Source organism: Bos javanicus, chromosome 7 (assembly GCF_032452875.1).
Source record: "Bos javanicus breed banteng chromosome 7, ARS-OSU_banteng_1.0, whole genome shotgun sequence".
NCBI lineage: Eukaryota > Metazoa > Chordata > Mammalia > Artiodactyla > Bovidae > Bos > Bos javanicus.
Window position 1 is genome coordinate 8585300 of NC_083874.1, and position 20259 is coordinate 8605558.

The window sequence follows — 20259 nt, forward strand, 5'->3', positions numbered from 1 at the left end:
GAAGACAGCTATAAATGTTATTGTGCAGATATTCTCTAACTCAAGTTTTCTGAGTCTCAACACTACTGACATTCCCAGTCAGATCAGTCTCTGTTGCTCTGTTTGTCCTATGCATTGAAAGATGTTGAGAGCCTCTGTGGCCTCCACCCAACTCTCTCCAGTGAGACAGTGAAAATGTTCCTGGACATTGCTCAGAATCTTCTGCATGAGAAAAATCCTTCTTGATGTGAACCACAGTTTGAGCTTAAAATCTCAACATATTTCTGTGGCATGAATGAAATAGCACTTTAATGATAAAGAGTATGAAAGGCCATTCATCAAAAGTGTGAGTAGCATAACCACACTGTGAAATATTACCTAGCCACTGACACAAATACTTTAATTAATCAAGCAAACAGACACAACGATCTTTTGCCTCTGGGCTGAGTTGAACTGGCTTCTTTTCTCTCTGACCTTCTCATGTACCATCATCTAGATTGGAGATTCACCTGGATGGGGGAACTCTGGGAGGAAGGTCTCCAAGGGGGGAGTCTGAATTCTTCTCTGGAAGGCTAATGATGGACACGAAGGCTCTGTTCCCAGACAAAACAGCAGGAAGGGATGAAGCTGCAGCCCACCCCCAACCCCAATCAGGATTAGGACTCCAAACAAAGGAAATAAAGTGTCCATCCAGCTCAAGATTACACACACTGAGAGACTGCAGATGTTAATGTTTATAGGTCCCTCTACCTGCTCATTAGGCACATTTCTTGTTATTTCAACTTCTAAGCACATAATTCCCCTGTGGAAACCTGGTCAGGAAGGAAGGAAATTTTCCCTAAAGATTCTCTATTCACAAGGGATCAGGGTAGAAGTCAAGGGAATCCATTTCTTTTTGTTTGTTTTTTCACTCCTTCTCCATAAAATTTCTTCCTTTTCAGATCTCTAAATCTCCTAGTGCCTTGTTTCAACCCTGAGTTAAAGTTTTCTCCAAGTCTAAGACTGAGTGTCTGAATTAGGTCTCTTGTATCTCCAAAGTTTTTTTTTTTTTCAAAGTTTTGATTTATGATGGGGATACAGACTCTAAATCTCCAGGACATTTCTATTCTCTTTTTCAATAAGGGGAAGAACTGAGTTCTTTTGTTAATCAACCTTGGGGCACTACATATGTTGTCTTCATGACACTTTTGCCATAACATTTAGGAACTTCATACTTACATCTCTATTTCTGAGCTTTCATGTAATTCTTCATTATAAAATATTTGTTGATGATAGTAAATATACTTGAATATTTTGTGCTAAAGCTTGATCTTAGTGCCTGATAAGAATTGATTGATTGAATATTTACAGATGTGTCATCTGTGAGGTAGTACATTTAAGAACTCCATTCTCCACTGCAGAAATGGAGCTTGGAGGAGTTTAATGATACAGCCAAAGTTAATATCTGAGTATTTGATGGTCCTTGATTGTAAACCTGTCAGGGTGTGTCTAGTTTCCAAACTGTACACCAGTAGTTCTGAATCATAGAGGATTTCCCCCTGGGCTGTTTGACAACATCTGAAATGATGCTGCCAAACATCTAAAATCTGTGGGAAAACATCCCCAGAATAGCATGCTTCCTCAAATGGCAACAATAAAGGATAGCAAAGTTATTCTAAGTCAGTCCTTTTCTAACTTCATTGTAGCTACAAATCAACAACAATCCTACTACAAATTCAGAATCTAATTCAGCAGGTCCTGGTGAGTCCAAAGACTGCATTTCTAACAAGCTGCTGGATGATGCTGACTCTACAGGTCCTGGTCTGTGGACACTCTTTGAGTAGCAAGGCTGTGATCCCATGATACAATAGTTGTAGATAGTTTTAGGTCTTCTTCCCCAAAATGTGTCTTGGCATTTAACTTTGAAGAAATAGTGTATTCACTCATTTCAGAGGCTGTGGTTAATTCTGTGTCTGTTTCTTTTATAGAAGGGTTCTTGAATGATACAAAATGATACACTTACAAAACTGACTGTATAGTAGGCAGAATGTTGTTTAGTGGCTAAGTCATGTCAACTCTTTGTGACCCCATGGACTGCAGTGCGCCAGGCTCCTCTCTCCCTGGGTTTTCCCAGGCAAGAATATTGGAGTGTGTTGCCATTTCCTCCTCCAGGGGATCTTTCTGACCCAGGGATGGAATCTGTGTCTCCTGCTTGTCAGACAGATTCTTTACTGCTGAATCACCTGGAAGCCCAATCAGCATAGTAAGCCAGCTAATATGTGTCATATTACAATTGACTGCCTTCACCCAGTTTGCCCAACTACCCCAATCCCCTTCCTCTCTGATAAACATCAATCCGTTCTTTGCATCTATAAGTTTTGGTCCATTTTTTATTTGTTTTGTTTTTTAGATTTCATGTGCAAGTGAAATCATGCTTGTATTTATCTTTCTCTGTCTGGCTTATTTAGTATGGCATAATACCTGGAAGGTCCATCCACATTGTCACAAATGGCCAGATTTTTATTTTTTATGGCTGAGTAGTATGCCATTGTGTGTGTGTGTGTGTGTGTGTGTGTGTGTGTGTGTATTTCACATCATTATCCATTCATCCATCAATGGACATGTAGGTAGCTTTCATGTCTTGGTCCATGTAAATAATGCTGCAATGAATATAAGGTTGCATATATATTTTCAAATTAATGCTCTCATTTTATTTAGAGAAATACCCAGAAGTTGAATAGATAGATAATATAGTAGTTCTATTTATAATTTTTGATGAATCTCCATACTGCTCTCCATAATGGCTGTACACATTCACATTTCTACCAACAGTGCACTAGGGTTTCCTTTTCTCCACATCCTCACCAACATTTGTTATTTCTCCTTTATCATTTTTTAAGAAGCTTTAAAAAATTAGCTTTATTAAGGTATAGTTAATATTTAAAATCATAAGATACTTGAAGTGTACATCATGATGATTTGATTTATGTATACTTTGTGAAAGGAATTCTCCTTTAACTTACACACTGATTACTTTACACACTTATCTTGTTTTTGTGTGTGTGTGTATGTGTGAGAAAATTTAAGTTCTACTCTCTTCCGTTCAGTTCAGTCACTGAGTCGTGTCTGACTCTTTGCTACCCCATGAACTGCAGCATGCCAGGCCTCCCTGTCCATCACCAACTCCTGGAGTTTACTCAAACTCATGTCCACTAATTTGGTGATGCCATCCAACCACTCATCCTCTGTCATCCCCTTATTCCATCTTCAATCTTTCCCTGCCTCAGGGTCTTTTCAAATGAGTCAACTCTTCACATCAGGTCGCCAAAGTATTGGAGTTTCAACTTCAACATCAGTCCTTCCAATGAATATTCAGGGCTCATTTCCTTTAGGATGGACTGGTTGGATCTCCTTGTAGTCCAAGAAACTCTCAGTTCAAAAGTATCAATTCTTTGCTGCTCAGCTTTCTTTATAGTCCATACATGACTATAGTCCATATAGTCCATACATCCATACATGACTACTGGAAAAACCATACCCTTGAGTAGATGGACCTTTGTTGGCAAAGTAATGTCTCTGCTTTTTAATATGCTGTCTAGGTTGGTTATAACTTTCCTTCCAAGGAGTAAGCATCTTTTAATTTCGTGGCTGAAATCACCATCTGCAGTGATTTTGGAGCCCCCCAAAATAAAATCTGCCACTGTTTCCACTGTTTCTCCATCTATTCACCATGAAGGGATGGCAAATATGCTACTGTCTTAGGAAATTTCAATGTACAATGCAGTGTTGTCAAAATAGTCATCATGATTTATTTGGTTGGCCAAAAAGTTCATTTGGGTTTTCTGTATGATATTATGGGCGGTGTGTGTGTGTATGCATATAAATTTAGATTAATATTAGACTACCCAGATGAATGGAAAAAGAAGATATGGTACATATATGCAATGGAATATAGCTCAGCTATAAAAAGGAAAGTATTGAGTCAGTTGTAGTGGGGTGGATGAACATAGAGCCAGTTATACAGAGTGAAGTAAGTAGAAAGAGAAAAACAAATATCATTTATTAATGCATATACATGGAATCTAGAAAAAATAGTACTGATGAACCTATTTAGAGAGAAGAAATGGGGATGTAGGTTAGAGAACAGACTTGTGGGCACTGTGGGGGAAGGAGAGGATAGGACCCACTGAAAAAACAGCACTGATACATAAACACTATCATGTGTAAAATAGGCAACTAGCGGGAAGCTTCTGTATAACACAGGGAGACCAGCCTCATGCTCTGTGATGACCTAGACAGGTGGAAGGGGAGAGTGGGAGGGAGACTCAAGAGGAAGGGTATAATAAATATATGTATATACATTTATGGATATAAATATATGTGTATATATATATATAAAATTATGACTTATTCACATTGACGTATGGCAGAGACCACAGCATTGTAAAGCAATTAACCTCCAATAAGAAAAAATGTCAAACACATGAAAAGATGCTCAACATCATTCATTATCAGAGAAATGCAAATCAAAACCACAATGAGGTACCATTTCATGCCAGTCAGAATGGCTGTGATCCAAAAGTCTACAAGCAATAAATGCTGGAGAGGGTGTGGAGGAAAGGGAACCCTCTTACACTGTTGGTGGGAATGCAAACTAGTATAGCCACTATGGAGGACAGTGTGGAGATTCCTTAAAAAACTGGAAATAGAACTGCCTATGACCCAGCAATCCCACTACTGGGCATATACACTGAGGAAACCAGAAGGGAAAGAGACACGTGTACCCCAATGTTCATCACAGCACTGTTTGTAATAGCCAGGACATGGAAGCAACCTAGATGTCTATCAGCAGATGAATGGATAAGAAAGCAGTGGTACATATACACAATGGAGTATTACTCAGCCATTAAAAAGAATATGTTTGAATCAGTTCTAATGAGGTGAATGAAACTGGAGCTGATTATACAGAGTGAAGTAAGCCAGAAAGAAAAACACCGATACAGTATACTAATGCATATATATGGAATTTAGAAAGATGGTAACGATAACCATGTATACGAGACAGCAAAAGAGACACTGATGTATAGAACAGTCTTATGGACTCTGTGGGAGAGGGAGAGGGTGGGAAGATTTGGGAGAATGGCATTGAAACATGTATAATATCATATATGAAATGAGTCACCAGTCCAGGTTCGATGCACCATACTGGATGCTTGGGGCTGGTACACTGGGACGACCCAGAGGCATGGTATGGGGAGGGAGGAGGGTTCAAGATGGGGAACACGTGTATACCTGTGGCGGATTCATGTTGATATATGGCAAAACCAATACAATATTGTACAGTTAAAAAATAAAATAAAATAAAATAAAAAATGTCAGGTTGTATATTTGTAACTCTGGGCTTTCCTGGTGGCTCAGATGGTAAAGAATCTGCCTGCAATGTGGGAGACTCAGGTTCGACCCCAGAGTCAGGAAGATCCCCTGGAGAAGGGAAAGGCAACCCACTACAATATTCTTGCCCTGAGAATCCCATGGACAGAAGCCCTTGGAGGCTATATTCCGCTGCTGCTGAGTCACTTTAGTCGTGTCCGACTCTGTGCAACCTCATAGACGGCAGCCCACCAGGATGCCCCGTCCCTGGGATTCTCCAGGCAAGAACACTGGAGTGGGTTGCCATTTCCTTCTCCAATGCATGAAAGTGAAAAGTGAAAGTGAAGTTGCTCAGTCATGTCCCACCCTCAGCGACCCCATGGACTGCAGCCTTCCAGGCTATTCCATCCATGGGACTTTCCAGGCAAGAGTATTGGAGTGGAGTGCCATTGCCTTCTCCGCTAAGGGGTCACAAATAGTTGGGCATGACTGCGTGACTAAATATTTGTAACTACATAGAAAAGTTGTAGGGGGTGGAGATAATAGGGAGAGTGTAGTAAAATCTTTCAGTTACAGGATGAATAAGCTCTCAGGCTCTCATCTTTCTTATAATAGCCATTCTAAAGAATGTGACATGATTTCTTTCTGTTTTGATTTGCATTTTCCTGGTAATTAATGCTGTTGAAACATCTGTTTATGTGTCTGTTTGCCACTTGTATGCCTTTTTGGAAAAATATCTAGGCCATTTTAAGAATATTAATGATTTCAATCCATGAACTTCAGGTATATCTCCATTTATTTGTGACTTCTTCAATTTCTTTCCTCCATGTTTTCTAGATTTTAGTGTATAAGTCTTTTCCCTCTTTCATAAATTGTGCCAAGTTATTTTATTTTTTATGCAGTTTTAAATGAGATCGTTTTCTACATTTCTTTTTCTGATAATTCATTATTAGAGTCTAGAAACACGAGAGGTATCTGTATGTTGATTTTGTATCTCATAGTTTCATGAAATTTATATATTAGTTCAAAAAGTTATTTGTTAGAATTTTTAAATATATAAATATATATATATAGTATCATTTTATCTGTAAATGCTGCTGCTGCTAAGTCGCTTCAGTTGTGTCCAACTCTGTGTGACCCCATAGATGGCAGCCCACCAGGCTCCCCTGTCCCTGGGATTCTCCAGGCAAGAACACTGGAATGGGTTGCCATTTCCTTCTCCAATGCATGAAAGTGAAAAGTGAAATAGTGACAGTTTTACTTCTTCCTTTCTAATTTGGATTCTTTTATTGCATTTTATTGTCTAATTACGGTGGCTAGGATTTCCAATACTATGTTGAATGAAAGTGGCCTGAGTGAGCATTCTTTTCTTTTTTCGATCTTAGAGGAAAGGTTTTCATCTTCTCACCACTGGGTATAATGTTATCTGTGGACTTGTATTTATAGCCTATATTGTGTGGTGCTATGCTTCTTCTGTACCCACTCTGTTGAGGGCTTTTATCATAAACAAACATTCAGTTCAGTTCAGTCGCTCAGTCGTGTCCGACTCTTTGCAACCCCATGAATCACAGCATGCCAGGCCTCCCAGTCCATCACCAACTCCCGGAGTTCACTCAGACTCATGTCCATCGAGTCAGTGATGCCATCCAGCCACCACATCCTCTGTCATCCCCTTAAACATTGAATTTTGTCAAATGATTATTCTGCATCTGTTGAAATGATTGGGCTTTCCAGGTGGCGCTAGGAGTAAAGAACCCACCTGCCAATCCAGGAGACACAAAGTTTCAGTCCCTGGATTGGGAAGATCCTCTGGAAGAGGAAATGATAACCCACTCCAGTGTGCTTGCCTGAAAAGTCCCATGGACAAAGGAATCTGGCGGGCTATAGTCCATGGGGTCACAAAGAAATGGACATGACTGAAGCGACTTAGCACAGCACACTGAAATTATCATATGATATTTATCCTTCCTTTAGTTAATTTGGTGTATCATTTGACTGATTTGAGGATGTTTAACCATTCTTGCATCCTTGAAGTGAGTCCCACTTGATCTTGATGTATGATCCATTAGATATATTTTTGAATTATTTGCTAATATTTTTCAAAGATTTTTGCATGTGTGTTTATCAAGGATATTGGTCTACAATTCTTTATTCTTTTACTGCCCTTGTCTGGTTTTGAATCAAGGTAATGCTGGCCTTGGAGAAGGCAATGGCACCCCATTCCAGTACGCTTGCCTGGAAAATCCCATGGGCAGAGGAGCCTGGTAGGCTACAGTCCATGGGGTCGCTAAGAGTCGGACATGACTGAGCGACCTCAGTTTCCCTTTTCACTTTCATACATTGGAGAAGGAAATGGCAACCCACTCCAGTGTTCTTGCCTGGAGAACCGCAGGGATGGGGAAGCCTGGTGGGCTGCCGTCTATGGGGTCGCACAGAGTCGGACACGACTGAAGCAACTTAGCAGCAGCAATGCTGGCCTTGTAAAGTGAGTTTGGAAGCATTTTTCCTCTTTGATTTTTTTGAAAGTTTTTGGAAGATAGATACTAAATCTTTAATGTTAGAATTTATCAGTGAAGCTTCTGGTCCTGGACTTTTGTTTGTTGTGAGATTTTTGATTACTGATTCAATATCCTTACTAGTAACTAGTGTATTCATATTTTCTGTTTCTTCATAATTCCCTCTTGGGAAAATGTTTGTTTTGTAGGAATGTTTCTGTTTCTTCTAGGTTGTCCAATTTGTTAGTATAAATATTCATAGTAGTCTCTTGTGGTCCTTTGCATTTCTATGATATTAATTGTAATTTTTCCTCTTTCATTTCTGATTTATTTGAGCCCTTTCTGTTTTTTTCTATGCTGCCATCTTGAACTGTCACCCAAATATTTTATATTAGCCCAACAAGACTCATTTTAAGCTTCTGACATCCAAGAGAATAAATGTGTTTATTTAAGCAACTAGTGTGGAAGTATTTTGCAATTGGACTAGAAGTCAAATGTAGACACTTATTTAATAAAATTTGTTTGCAAAAATAAAATTTAATCTTCTCCATTCATTAGCTTAGCTTGCGTAAGGGCATGTTATGTCAAAAACCCATATTAAGTAAATAAAAGCCCATATTAAGTAAAAAACATACTAAATCAATTTGAAGATATTCTGCCTCATTAACTGATACAATGGATTTTTTATTTTGTAGATGTAAATGTCAACTGTCTTCCTGTGATTCTTTTGTGACACTGAGGTAGGAAAAGTAATTCACATCAAATTGAGGTTACTCATTTCACTTTAAATTTTTGTGTCCATATTTCTATATTTTTACTTTATATTAATTCAAATGTTCATTATTTTCATTTCCATTCTTTCCCAATTTCTCTCATTTCCTTTCCACAGAGAAGATGTCTGTGTGCATGCACACATGTGTACTCCAATGTTTATTTGAAAGAAAAAAATGTATACACACAGAAATGAACTTTAGCCCTTAGCTGTTTTCTTTGGATTAAGAAAGAAATGTCCACACATTTCATTTGTTTCTCATAGCATCCATATGAAGTTTTGTTTAGTATTTCACAACACCTTCATAAACAAGGAAACAGGCTCAGGAGCTTAAATTTTTTCACAATTACATAATAAAACATGTAAAGCTATGTGCACTGTCAAATTAAACACAAAGAGAAATAGGCATTATGTTCTCGGTTTTGGATAGCTTTTTATTTCATTAAATCATACATTTTTTAAATTTACTTATTTAGACTCCACAGGTTCTTCACTATGGTGTGCAGGCTTTTCTCTAGCTGTGGCATGTGAGCTCTCTAGTTGAGGTGCAGGGGCTTAGTTGCCCTGTGGCATGTGGGATCTTAGTACCCAGACCAAGGATTGAACCTGTGTCCCTTGCATTGGAAGGCAGATTTTTAATCACTGGACCATCAGGGAAGCCCCTCAAACTGTACCCTTTAAATATGCAGTTTATTTGAGTAATTATATTCCAATAACTTAATTAAATGGAAAAGAATTCGATGGTGAATGGCTAAGGGTTGAATCTAGGGCCTAGGCAGTTGATTCTCACTTAACATTGGTGAGAGTTGTCTTCTGACTGAGAAGGAAGTCAAATGTCATTTATGGATATAGAAATGTTGAAATTAAATATAAGTAATTCGCATGAAAAACTCATTTTTTTTTTCTGTAAATACATCAGCATAGATACAGAAATAACCATAAACCGATTCAAGACAAAAGAGCATGGCATCCTTACTCAACATCACTTCAGTTCAGTTCAGTTCAGTCACTCAGTCGTGTCCGATTCTTTGCGACCCCATGAATCGCAGCACGCCAGGCCTCCCTGTCCATCACCAACTCCCGGAGTTCACTCAGACTCACGTCCATCGAGCCAGTGATGCCATCCAGCCATCTCATCCTCTGTCATCCCCTTCTCTTCCTGTCCCCAATCCATCCCAGCATCAGAGTCTTTTCCAATAAGTCAACACTTCGCATGAGGTGGCCAAAATACTTGAGTTTCAGCTTTAGCATTATTCCTTCCAAAGAAACCCCAGGGCTGATCTCCTTCAGAATGGATTGGTTGGATCTCCTTGCAGTCCAAGGGACTCTCAAGAGTCTTCTCCAACACCACAGTTCAAAAGCATCAATTCTTTGGCGCTCAGCCTTCTTCACAGTTCAACTCTCACATCCATACATGACCACAGGAAAAACCATAGCCTTGACTAGACGGACCTTTGTTGGCAAAGTAATGTCTCTGCTTTTGAATATACTATCTAGATTGGTCATAACTTTCCTTCCAAAGAGTAAGCGTCTTTTAATTTCATGGCTGCAGTCACCATCTGCAGTGATTTAGGAGCCCCCCAAAATAAAGTCTGACACGGTTTCCACTGTTTCCCCACCTATTTCCCATGAAGTGATGGGACCGGATGCCATGATTTTTGTTTTCTGAATGTTGAGCTTTAAACCAAATTTTTCACTCTCCACTTTCACTTTCATCAAGAGGCTTTTTAGTTCCTCTTCACTTTCTGCCATAAGGGTGGTGTCATCTGCATATCTGAGGTTATTGATATTTCTCCCGGTAATCTTGATTACAGCTTGTCCTTCTTCCACCCCAGCGTTTCTCATGATGTACTCTGCCCATAAGCTAAATAAGCAGGGTGACAATATACAGCCTTGATGTACTCCTTTTCCTATTTGGAACCAGTCTGTTGTTCCATGTTCAGTTTCAACTGTTGCTTCCTGACCTGCATACAGATTTCTCAAGAGGCAGGTCAGGTGGTCTAGTATTCCCATCTCTTTCAGAATTTTACACAGTTTATTATGATCCACACAGTCAAAAGCTTTGGCATAATCAATAAAGCAGAAATAGATGTTTTCTGGAACTCTCTTGCTTTTTCGGTGATCCAGCGGATGTTGGCAATTTGACCTCTGGTTCCTCTGCCTTTTCTAAAATCAGCTTGAATATCTGGAAGTTCACGGTTCACATATTGCTGAAGCCTGGCTGGGAGAGTTTTGAGCATTACTTTACTAGCATGTGATATGAGTGCAATTGTGCAGTAGTTTGAGCATTCTTTGGCACTACCTTTCTTTGGGATTGGAATGAAAACTGACCTTTTCCAGTCCTGTGGCCACTGCTGAGTTTTCCAAATTTGCTGGCATATTGAGTGCAGCACTTTCACAGCATCATCTTTCAGGATTTGAAATAGCTCAACTGGAATCCATCACCTCCACTAGCTTTGTTTGTAGTGATGCTTTCTAAGGCCCACTTGACTTCACATTCCAGGATGTCTGGCTCTAGGTCAGTGATTACACCATCGTGATTATCTGGGTCATGAAGATCTTTTTTGTACAGTTCTTCTGTGTATTCTTGCCACCTCTTCTTAGTATCTTCTGCTTCTGTTAGGTCCATACAATTTCTGTCCTTTATCGAGTCCATCTTTGCATGAAATATTCCCTTAGTATCTCTAATTTTCTTGAAGAGATGTCTAGTCTTTCCCATTCTGTTGTTTTCCTCTATTTCTCTGCATTGATTCCTGAGGAAGGCTTTCTTACCTCTTCTTTCTATTCTTTGGAACTCTGCATTCAGATGCTTATGTAGAGAGATTTACAGCTGACTACACACTCATGGGGAACACAACAGAAGTTGGTATAATTCCCCAGTATATAATTTCATTTGGTAATATATGTAGAGGCCTTGAATTCAATGAAATGGAAATTTGGAGAAATAAATAGAAAGATCAAGTTCTACTTCAGCAACCTGATCAAAGAATTGGGCTCTGAGGTTTTGAGCCCTAAAATCACAGGCATTTCTCCAGCCCCGATAAAACTGGTCCTTATATAGCTGCCATCCCAATGATCCTTTTCAGAGCCCTCTTTATGTCTTTATTCCTCAGACTGTAGATGAAGGGGTTCAGCACGGGTGTGACCACAGTGTACATCACTGAGGAAACAGCACTTGATTGTGAGCTGCGAGTAGCAGCAGAGCTAAGATATACTCCCAGGACTGTACAAAAGAATAAAGAGACAACTGAGAGGTGAGAGGCACAGGTGGAAAATGCTTTATACTTCCCCCGAGCAGATGAAATTCCTAGTATAGAGGAAACTACCTTAGAATATGAGTAAAGAATTCCAGTGAGGGAAATGCCACCATACACCCCAGTTACAAAATACATCAACAGGTCATTAAGAAAAGTGTCAGAACAAGCAAGTTGAACCACTTGATTAACTTCACAGAAAAAGTGGGGGATTTCCAAGTCTGTACAGAAAGCCAGCCACAACACCATTACGCTTTGTATCAAGGAATTCAGAGTACTCATTATCCAGGAGAGCAGAACCAGCAGTCCACAGACCCAGGGTTTCATGATGACTGTGTAGTGGAGGGGGTGGCAGATGGCCACAAAGCGGTCATAAGCCATCACAGTCAAGAGAAACGCATCCAATGTCGCAAAAAGTATGAAAAAATGCATCTGGATGATGCAGCCTTCATAGGTTATTACTTTGTTCTGTGTCCTTATGTTCTTCAACATCTTTGGGATGGTGGTGGAGATAAAGCAGATGTCTACAAAGGACAGATTGGAGAGGAAGAAGTACATGGGGGTGTGGAGGTGGGAGTCTGAGCTGACAGCCAGGATGATGAGCAGGTTTCCAATCACAGTGATCAGGTACATGGAGAGGAAAAGTCCAAATATGAGGAGCTGTAGTTCTGGTTCATTTGATAATCCCAGGAGAATAAATTCTGAAATTGGTGTCTCATTTCTGGGTTCCATGTGATGCAAATGACTTCCTAGAAACAAAAAATAGCATGACTAGTTTTTCAAAAATTGGCATTGCAAACATAGGTAAACTCTAACATTTATATTTTGCATTCAAAAAATATTCATGACTTTGTATAGAAATTTCCCCTTCAAGCCAATTTCCTGTGCCACCTCCAAATAGGAAAGCCTATCTTACAGTCAGCTTTTCCCCCCAGTAGTCAAGTATTCTACATTCGTAATGAGGGATTTTGTCATGCATTTGAGGGAATACAAATTTAAGACCTACCGAATTCTGGAGAAAGAGGAGAGGGTGCTGAGAGACAACAGATCATGTAGTTCAATGGTGGAGAAAACATATACGGAAAAAACTTAAAAACTCATACAAATGATCATATGTTGACAAGTGCTGTAAAGGAAAATAGATCAAATATAAAGAAGAGAGTTGATGAGGGTATTATTTTTTACTGGGTGTTCAGGTAGCCTGGAAAACATTTGATCAGAGACTTCAAGAAAGAGGAAAAAGGAGACATGGGTCTCTCTGGGTAGAAGTGTGTGCTAGTCAGAGGGAACAGCTGTGTTTCAAAACAACCAACTCCCTGACTTCCTTCTCTCCCAGTGACTCCCCACTGTGAAACAAGCCCCAAATTCAACAGCTTCAAATCCTAGCCTTGACTCTACGTGTGACTGAACCACCACTTCAGCCTTGTGCTGCCTTCACTCACATCAATCTCATGAATATTCAACTTGAGTCACAGCTTCACTTGATGCCACAGGCTCAAGATTCAGAACTTATATGCACGTCCTTAGAGAATCAACCACTCTATTTGGAATTTTCACCCCTCCCTATCTCCAAAACACCATCTTCTTTTTTCAGACTTCTTTTTCAGATCGTTTCTTTCATGAATTCTCCTCTTTTTAAAAAAATTTGTACAGAAAACAGGGAATTTCATTTATAGTCATTTAGATACAGGATTATCATTATGAGGTTTTAATTAATTCTGCATCTGTTATTCTCTGCTAGACTATAAGTGCCATACTCTTCAACTCCTTAGATTTTGTTTAGTTGTGAGCAGTACCTGAATAAATACATACTGTATGAAGGAATGAAAAAGACATGTTCTCATAGAAATCTCCAAAAAGGTCCAGGGAAACATTAACAGAGTTTTCAAAGACATGCTGGAGAAATGTTTCCCATATTCTGAGATTCACACCTATTAGAGGTTCAGACTATGTAGTTTGTAAAAATAAAATAGCATAGAAAAAATAAAATGCAAAATTAAACTGTCAGACTGCATCACATACAGTAGGATTTTTCTGATTCTCTTTGTTCAGAAGCCTGTGTTTGTGTATGTTCATGCCCATGCATGCAGGTATGGTTAGATCGCATATGAAAGGCATGTCTTAGCTGGGACAGAGTCAAAAAAGTTTCTTATACACTGCGATAAATGCAAGAAGACATTTATAAGAGACCAGTCCCTGCCAAGGGAGAAACAGTATAAATAGAGGGCAAGGCAAGAGCAGATTGCAGAAGGAGCAGATGGCAGTGTGGGGCTGAAGTGACCTCAGGCTCAAGGGCCCACACACTGACTGCACTTCTATTCCTCCAGTGCCTCACTACCGTGTCCACATCAGGCCCTCGGTCAATTCTTTATTCCATATTTATTTCTGTGTATTTGTCCACACTTATTTTCATATGGTCCAGTAGTGAATGAGACTTTCCCTTCTACTGCTTTTCTTTCTTTTTAAAAAAGATTTTATTTATTTAATTTTGGTTGTGTAGGGTCTACATTGCTGTGCGGACATTTCTCTAAATGCAACAAGCGGGGGCTGCTCTCTAGTTGTGGTGCGGCTTTCTCATTGCTGTGACTTCCCATTGCAGAGTCCAGGCTCTAGGGTGTGTGGGCTTGAGAAGTTGCACCTCCTGGGCTCTAGATCACGGGCTCAATAGTTGTGGTGCACAGGCTCAGTTGCTCCACAACATGTGGGATCTTCCTGGATCAGGGATTGGGCCATGTCTCCTACACTGGCAGGTGGATTCTTCACTACTTAGCCAGTACATAGGTCCCCTATCACTTTTCTTAAGTGGCATTTTTGTTATTCCCGTGCTTTGGTTTTCTTTCTTTCTTTTTTTTTTTTTTGATGGCAAACCCCTTGGTCACACTCTACTTCTGTTTCTGAGACTTGTCCCACCTGTGATAAACTCCTCATAATATACCCTACAAAATCCTATAAACACCACAGAACCTATCCCTTCCTTCATGTGATTTGTATCAGATGACACTTTGCAATATATGCGTTTATTTTATTCTGAAATATTTCTCCATTAAAATGTTAGATCCAAATAATCAGAGACCTCACCTGTTTTATACATTCTGTTGCCTTCATAAAGGTATGCATAAAATTACAGAGGAAATGATAGAGCAAAAAAGAAAGAAACAATAACACTCAAATGCCAGTATATGAAACAATGTGCATAGATAATACATAATAGAAAAGCAAATGATTAATCACCCCCCCAAATATATTCAGCCTCCCAGGTAACAAACCTAATGCAAAATTAAGCCTTTTAGCATAATGTGACTCTGAATACTAAATTCAATTTTTTTCAAGTGAATACTCAATGTGAGAAAAGATTCTATGAAATATGTCTTAAGAACTGTAAGCTTCTGGGTAGTAGCTATTCCATTGATCTGGATCTTCTTTATGAATATAGAACATGCTCAAATATACCCCATCTCAAAAATCAAAAATAAATACATAAAATGTCATCACTTCACTGCAAGTCATTCTTGACCAAATAGTATGTTTCCCTACTCTCTTAAACTGCAAATATCCTTGGAAATATTCAAAGTTTACTGACACCACTGTGCCTGCCATTTCTTATTGAGTCTCCCCTAACTAGGTTTTCATCCCCATCACATAATTATCAACAATTCTTGAACTGCTGAATGCAATAGGCACTTGTCTTTTTTACATATGAAACAAATTGATTATAAGTTATTAAGACACCCTTGGCTCTGGACCAGCAGTTTGGGCTTTCAGGTGACCTCAGGTAAATGTTTTTGGGTTTCATCCTCTCTGACTTTCTCCTGCTAGGCTTTCAGACTCACCCAGATAGGAAGTCTGAGAGGAAGGTCTCTGTGTGGAAATCCAAATTCCTCCTGAAGGGTTGATGGTGGAGACTGAAGCTCTGAATCCAGACAAGAAAGAAGGAAAGAGTGAAGCGTGGGTCTCTGAACCATACTTAAGAATCCAAATGCAAAACCATGCCCCATTCAGCTCAAGGTGGAGCTGCTCAGACACTGCAGCAGTGGAGATATTTATAGCTCTGTGTATTTGCTTTATCTGCTCATTATACATGTTCAGCACATTTTCCACTATTACCTCAATCTTCAAACACATCATTTCCTCAGGGGAACTTGTCTGGACAGAATTGAATTTTTTCAGCTGATTGGTCATTCCCAGGAGACCAGGTTAGAAGTCGTGTATCCAATTCTTATTACTACTCCATGAACACGCCTGTATTCCAGAGTTCTAACACTGACACTTTCTGCAACCCTGAGTCAACGTGTCCTCCAAATCTAAGTCTGAGGAACCTGTCTGGACTAGGTCCCTTGGTTCCAAAAGCACTATCTTGTGATGGGGAATGCAGCTCTTGAGATATCCAGAAAATTATTATTTCCTCCTCCATAATGGATAGAGCTGTGTTCCTTTGCTATGAAAACATAGGTAAAATAATCCCTGACTTAAAAACGCTTTTGACACATCAATTAGGTGTTTTCTGTTTTAACACAAGTAAAAAGCTAGGGTTTAATCCTTTAATCATAAAAAACTTGGTAATGATAAGAGATCCACATGGGTCTTTTAATGCACCATGGACTGAGCTTAGCATCTTATATCTGTTGTCTCATTTGTTACTTTGCAACAGAACATCTTATGAGGATGTACAATTATAAGCTTCATTCTAAATTTGCAAAACTGTGGTTCAGAAGGGTGAGGTGATTAAACTGATTATTAGGGAAATGCAAATCAAAACCACAATGAGGTATCATCTCACTCCAGTCAGAATGGCTGCTATCCAAAAATCTACGAACAATATATGCCGGAGAAGGTGTGGAAAAAAGGGAACTCTCTTACACTGTTGGTGGGAATGCAAACTAGTACAGCCACTATGGAGAACAGTGCGGAGGTTCCTTAAAAAACTGCAAATATAACTGCCTTATGACCCAGCAATCCCAGTGCTCATCATACACACTGAGGAAGCCAGAATTGAAAGAGGCACGTGTACCCCAATGTTCATTGCAGCACTGTTTATAATAGCCAGCACATGGAAGCAACCTAGATGTCCAGCAGCAGACGAATGAATAAGAAAGCTATGGTACATATACACAATGGAATATTTCTCAGCCATTAAAAAGAATACATTTGAATCAGTTCTAATGAGGTGGATGAAACTGGAGTCTATTATACAGAGTGAAGTAAGCCAGAAAGAAAAACACCAATACAGTATAGTCAACCTAGATAGCATATTCAAAAGTAGAGACATTACTTTGCCAACAAAGGTCCGTCTAGTCAAGGCTATGGTTTTTCCTGTGGTCATGTATGGATCTGAGAGTTGCACCGAGAAGAAGGCTGAGCGCCGAAGAATTGATGCTTTTGAACTGTGGCGTTGGATAAGACTCTTGAGAGTCCCTTGGACTGCAAAGAGATCCAACCAGTCCATTCTGAAGGAGATCAGCCCTGGGATTTCTTTGGAGGGAATGATGCTGAAGCTGAAACTCCAGTACTTTGGCCACCTCATGCGAAGAGTTGCCTCACTAGAAAAGACTCTAATGCTGGGAGGGATTGGGGGCAGGAGGAGAAGGGGACGACAGAGGATGAGATGGCTGGATGGCATCACTGACTCGATGGACGTGAGTCTGAGTGAACTCCGGGAGTTGGTGATGGACAGGGAGTCCTGGAGTGCTATGAATCATGAGGTCGCAAAGAGCTGGACATGATTGAGCGACTGAACTGAACTGAACGCATGTATATGGAATTTAGAAAAATGGTAGCGATAACCCTGTATGTGAGACAGGAAAAGAGACACAGATGTGAAGAACAGACTTTTGGACTCTGTGGGAGAAGGCGGGGGTGGGATGATTTGAGAGAATAGCAGTGAAACATGTATATTATCATATGTGAAATAGATCACCAGTCCAGATTCAATGCATGAGACAGGGTGCTCAGGGTTGGTGCACTGGGATGACCCAGAGGGATGGGATGGGAGGGAGGTGGAGGGGGGTGCAGGATGGGGAACACAGGTACACCCATGGGCTGATACATGTGAATGTATGGCAAAAACCACTACAATATTGTAAAGTAATTAGCCTCCAATTAAATTTTTAAAATAAAGAAAACCCAAAGCTATGAAGTGAGTAAGGTGTGTGTGGTGATTAGAACATGAGAATTTTCTAGTTCTCTTGCTCTAGGTCAGTGGTTCTCAGTCATTATTCTGTATGAGATAGAAGAAAAGGCCTGATAAAGTGAGTTACTTAAATTACATAGTGAAGGTGCCAAGTAGAGCTTATTCAATATGAGTAATACAACTTCTAACTATTCTTTTAGAAAAATAAAAGAAAAAAACTTAAAATGATATATGTCACTTGAAAAGATACTATTCTTAAATTCACATAGACTCAAGAAATAAAAGGGAATTTGCACATATTTCTGATATAAGTTTGGAAGAAAATATGTGAAAGCAGGAAAATGAAATAAATGGGAAAGCTTAATAAACTGAATTATTTACATATAAACAGAAGTTGAAGTCAAAAAATGTAAAATTAAGGAAGCAATAGAAAAGACAAATTATATATTCACAGTCTAATGGAAGAATGGCAATTTCTGGATCCACTTATTAGCTGCAGAAGAGTTTGTCCTTTTATTGCTCAGTGAATCTTTTCAGAGCCTCTTTTATGTCTTTATTCCGAAGACTGTAGATGAAGGGGTTCAGCATTGGGGTGACCACAGTGTACATCACTGAAGCTATTGCACTTGAGTGTGAGTTGTGTGCATCAGCAGGGTTAAGGTACACTCCTAGGGTTGTACAATAAAATAAGGAGACAACTGAGAGGTGAGATGCACAGGTGGAAAATGCTCTGTACTTCCCCTGAGCTGATGAGATTCCTCGTATGGAGGAAACTATCTTAGAGTAAGAGTAAAGAATACCAATGAAAGGACCACCACTCAGCAGCCCAGCTGCAACATACACCATCACATCATTAAGAAAAGTGCCAGAACAGGCACTTCGGACTACCTGATTGAGTTCACAGAAAAAGTTGGGGATCTCCGGGACTCTACAGAAGGACAGCCGCAACATCATTAAGATTTGTATCAAGGAATTCAGGGCACTCATCATCCATGACACTAGAACCAGCAGTCCACAGAGCCGGGAGTTCATGATGACTGTGTAGTGCAGGGGGTGGCAGATGGCCACAAACCGGTCATAGGCCATCACAGTCAGGAGGAAGTCATCCAACCCTGCAAAGAGTAGTAAAAAGTATATCTGGTTGATGCAGCCTTCATAGGTGATAACTTTGCTCTGCATCTGGATATTCCACATCATCTTTGGGATGGTGGTAGAGATGAAGCAGATGTCTACAAAGGACAGGTTGGAGAGGAAGAAGTACATGGGGGTGTGGAGGTGGGAGTCTGAGCTGACGGCCAGGAAGATGAGCAGGTTTCCAAACACAGTGATCAGGTACATGGTGAGGAAAAGCCCAAATATGAGGGGTTGAAGTTCTGGTTCATTTGATAGTCCAAGAAGAAGAAATTCTGAAATATGTGTATCATTCTCTGGCTCCATGTGGTGGAGGGAATGACCTGGAATTAAATCCCCCAAAATGATATGACCACTTTTCACAAAAATGAGCATTACTGGCATAGTCAAATGATACAATTTATATTTTGCAGTCATGAAATCAATGCCTATAATTTTGGTGTGAAATCTTTCCCCTTCAGGGCATTCCCTGTTCCATCTCTGATTACAAATTTCTGTTCTTTTGCAGACATTTCCCCAAGAGTTCAGGTATTGCATACTTTTAATGAGATTTTTGTCAATCCTTTGGGACTCATAAATTGAGTACTTACCAGCTTCAAGGCAAGAGGTAGAGTGTGCTGAGAGACAAAGTTCCTATAATTGGATGATGGAGAAATAATGTTAGCAAATACAAAATCATATAACATGTTAAATGGTGACAGGTAAAATGAAGGAAAAGGGGGCATAATGGAGAGAGGCTGGGGTATTATTCTTTACTGGGTGTTCAGGTAGGCTCACAAAGTAGGTAACATTTGAACAGAGATCTCAAGAAAGAGAGGCCTGCCTGGTAGAAGGAATGGCCGGTGCAAAGGCCCTGAAGGAGACACCTGTTTCAGATATTCAGGCTCCAAAGAAGCCAGTTTCCCAAGGGGAAGATACAAGAGGGAGAGTGATGAGAGAGGGGGCCAGAGGATGCTAAGGAATGAAGTGACCTTCCTGCTGCTCAACCTTAAGGTACTGCTGCTGCTGCTGCTAAGTCGCTTCAGTCATGTCCGACTCTGTGCGACCCCATAGACGGCAGCCCACCAGGCTTCCCCGTCCCTGGGATTCTCCAGGCAAGAGTACTGGAGTGGATTGCCATTTCCTTCTCCAATGCATGAAAGTGAAAAGTGA

At 39.9% G+C, this 20259-nt stretch overlaps 2 protein-coding genes across 3 annotated transcripts in view; both read right to left on the bottom strand.

Annotated features, from left to right (window-relative positions):
* Window positions 1-11550: 11550 nt before the first annotated feature.
* The window catches only part of LOC133250500 (olfactory receptor 7A17-like), a 57038-nt gene continuing 48329 nt past the window's right edge, over window positions 11551-20259 (bottom strand). The window contains exons 1-2 of one of the 2 annotated variants that reach the window (XM_061421822.1): window positions 15680-15757; window positions 11551-12598 (exon numbers count right to left, since the gene is read on the bottom strand). In XM_061421822.1, coding sequence (XP_061277806.1) covers window positions 11649-12581 — 933 coding nt within the window. In that variant the 5' untranslated portion in view covers window positions 12582-12598; window positions 15680-15757 and the 3' untranslated portion in view covers window positions 11551-11648. Of the gene's footprint in view, window positions 12599-15679; window positions 15758-20259 lie in introns of those variants that run through there. The other variant, XM_061421821.1, reaches the window with a different exon arrangement.
* Window positions 18490-19413, bottom strand: LOC133250501 (olfactory receptor 7A17-like). The gene has a single exon (XM_061421823.1). It carries the CDS (start codon window positions 19411-19413, stop codon window positions 18490-18492), a length of 924 nt encoding a protein of 307 aa, XP_061277807.1.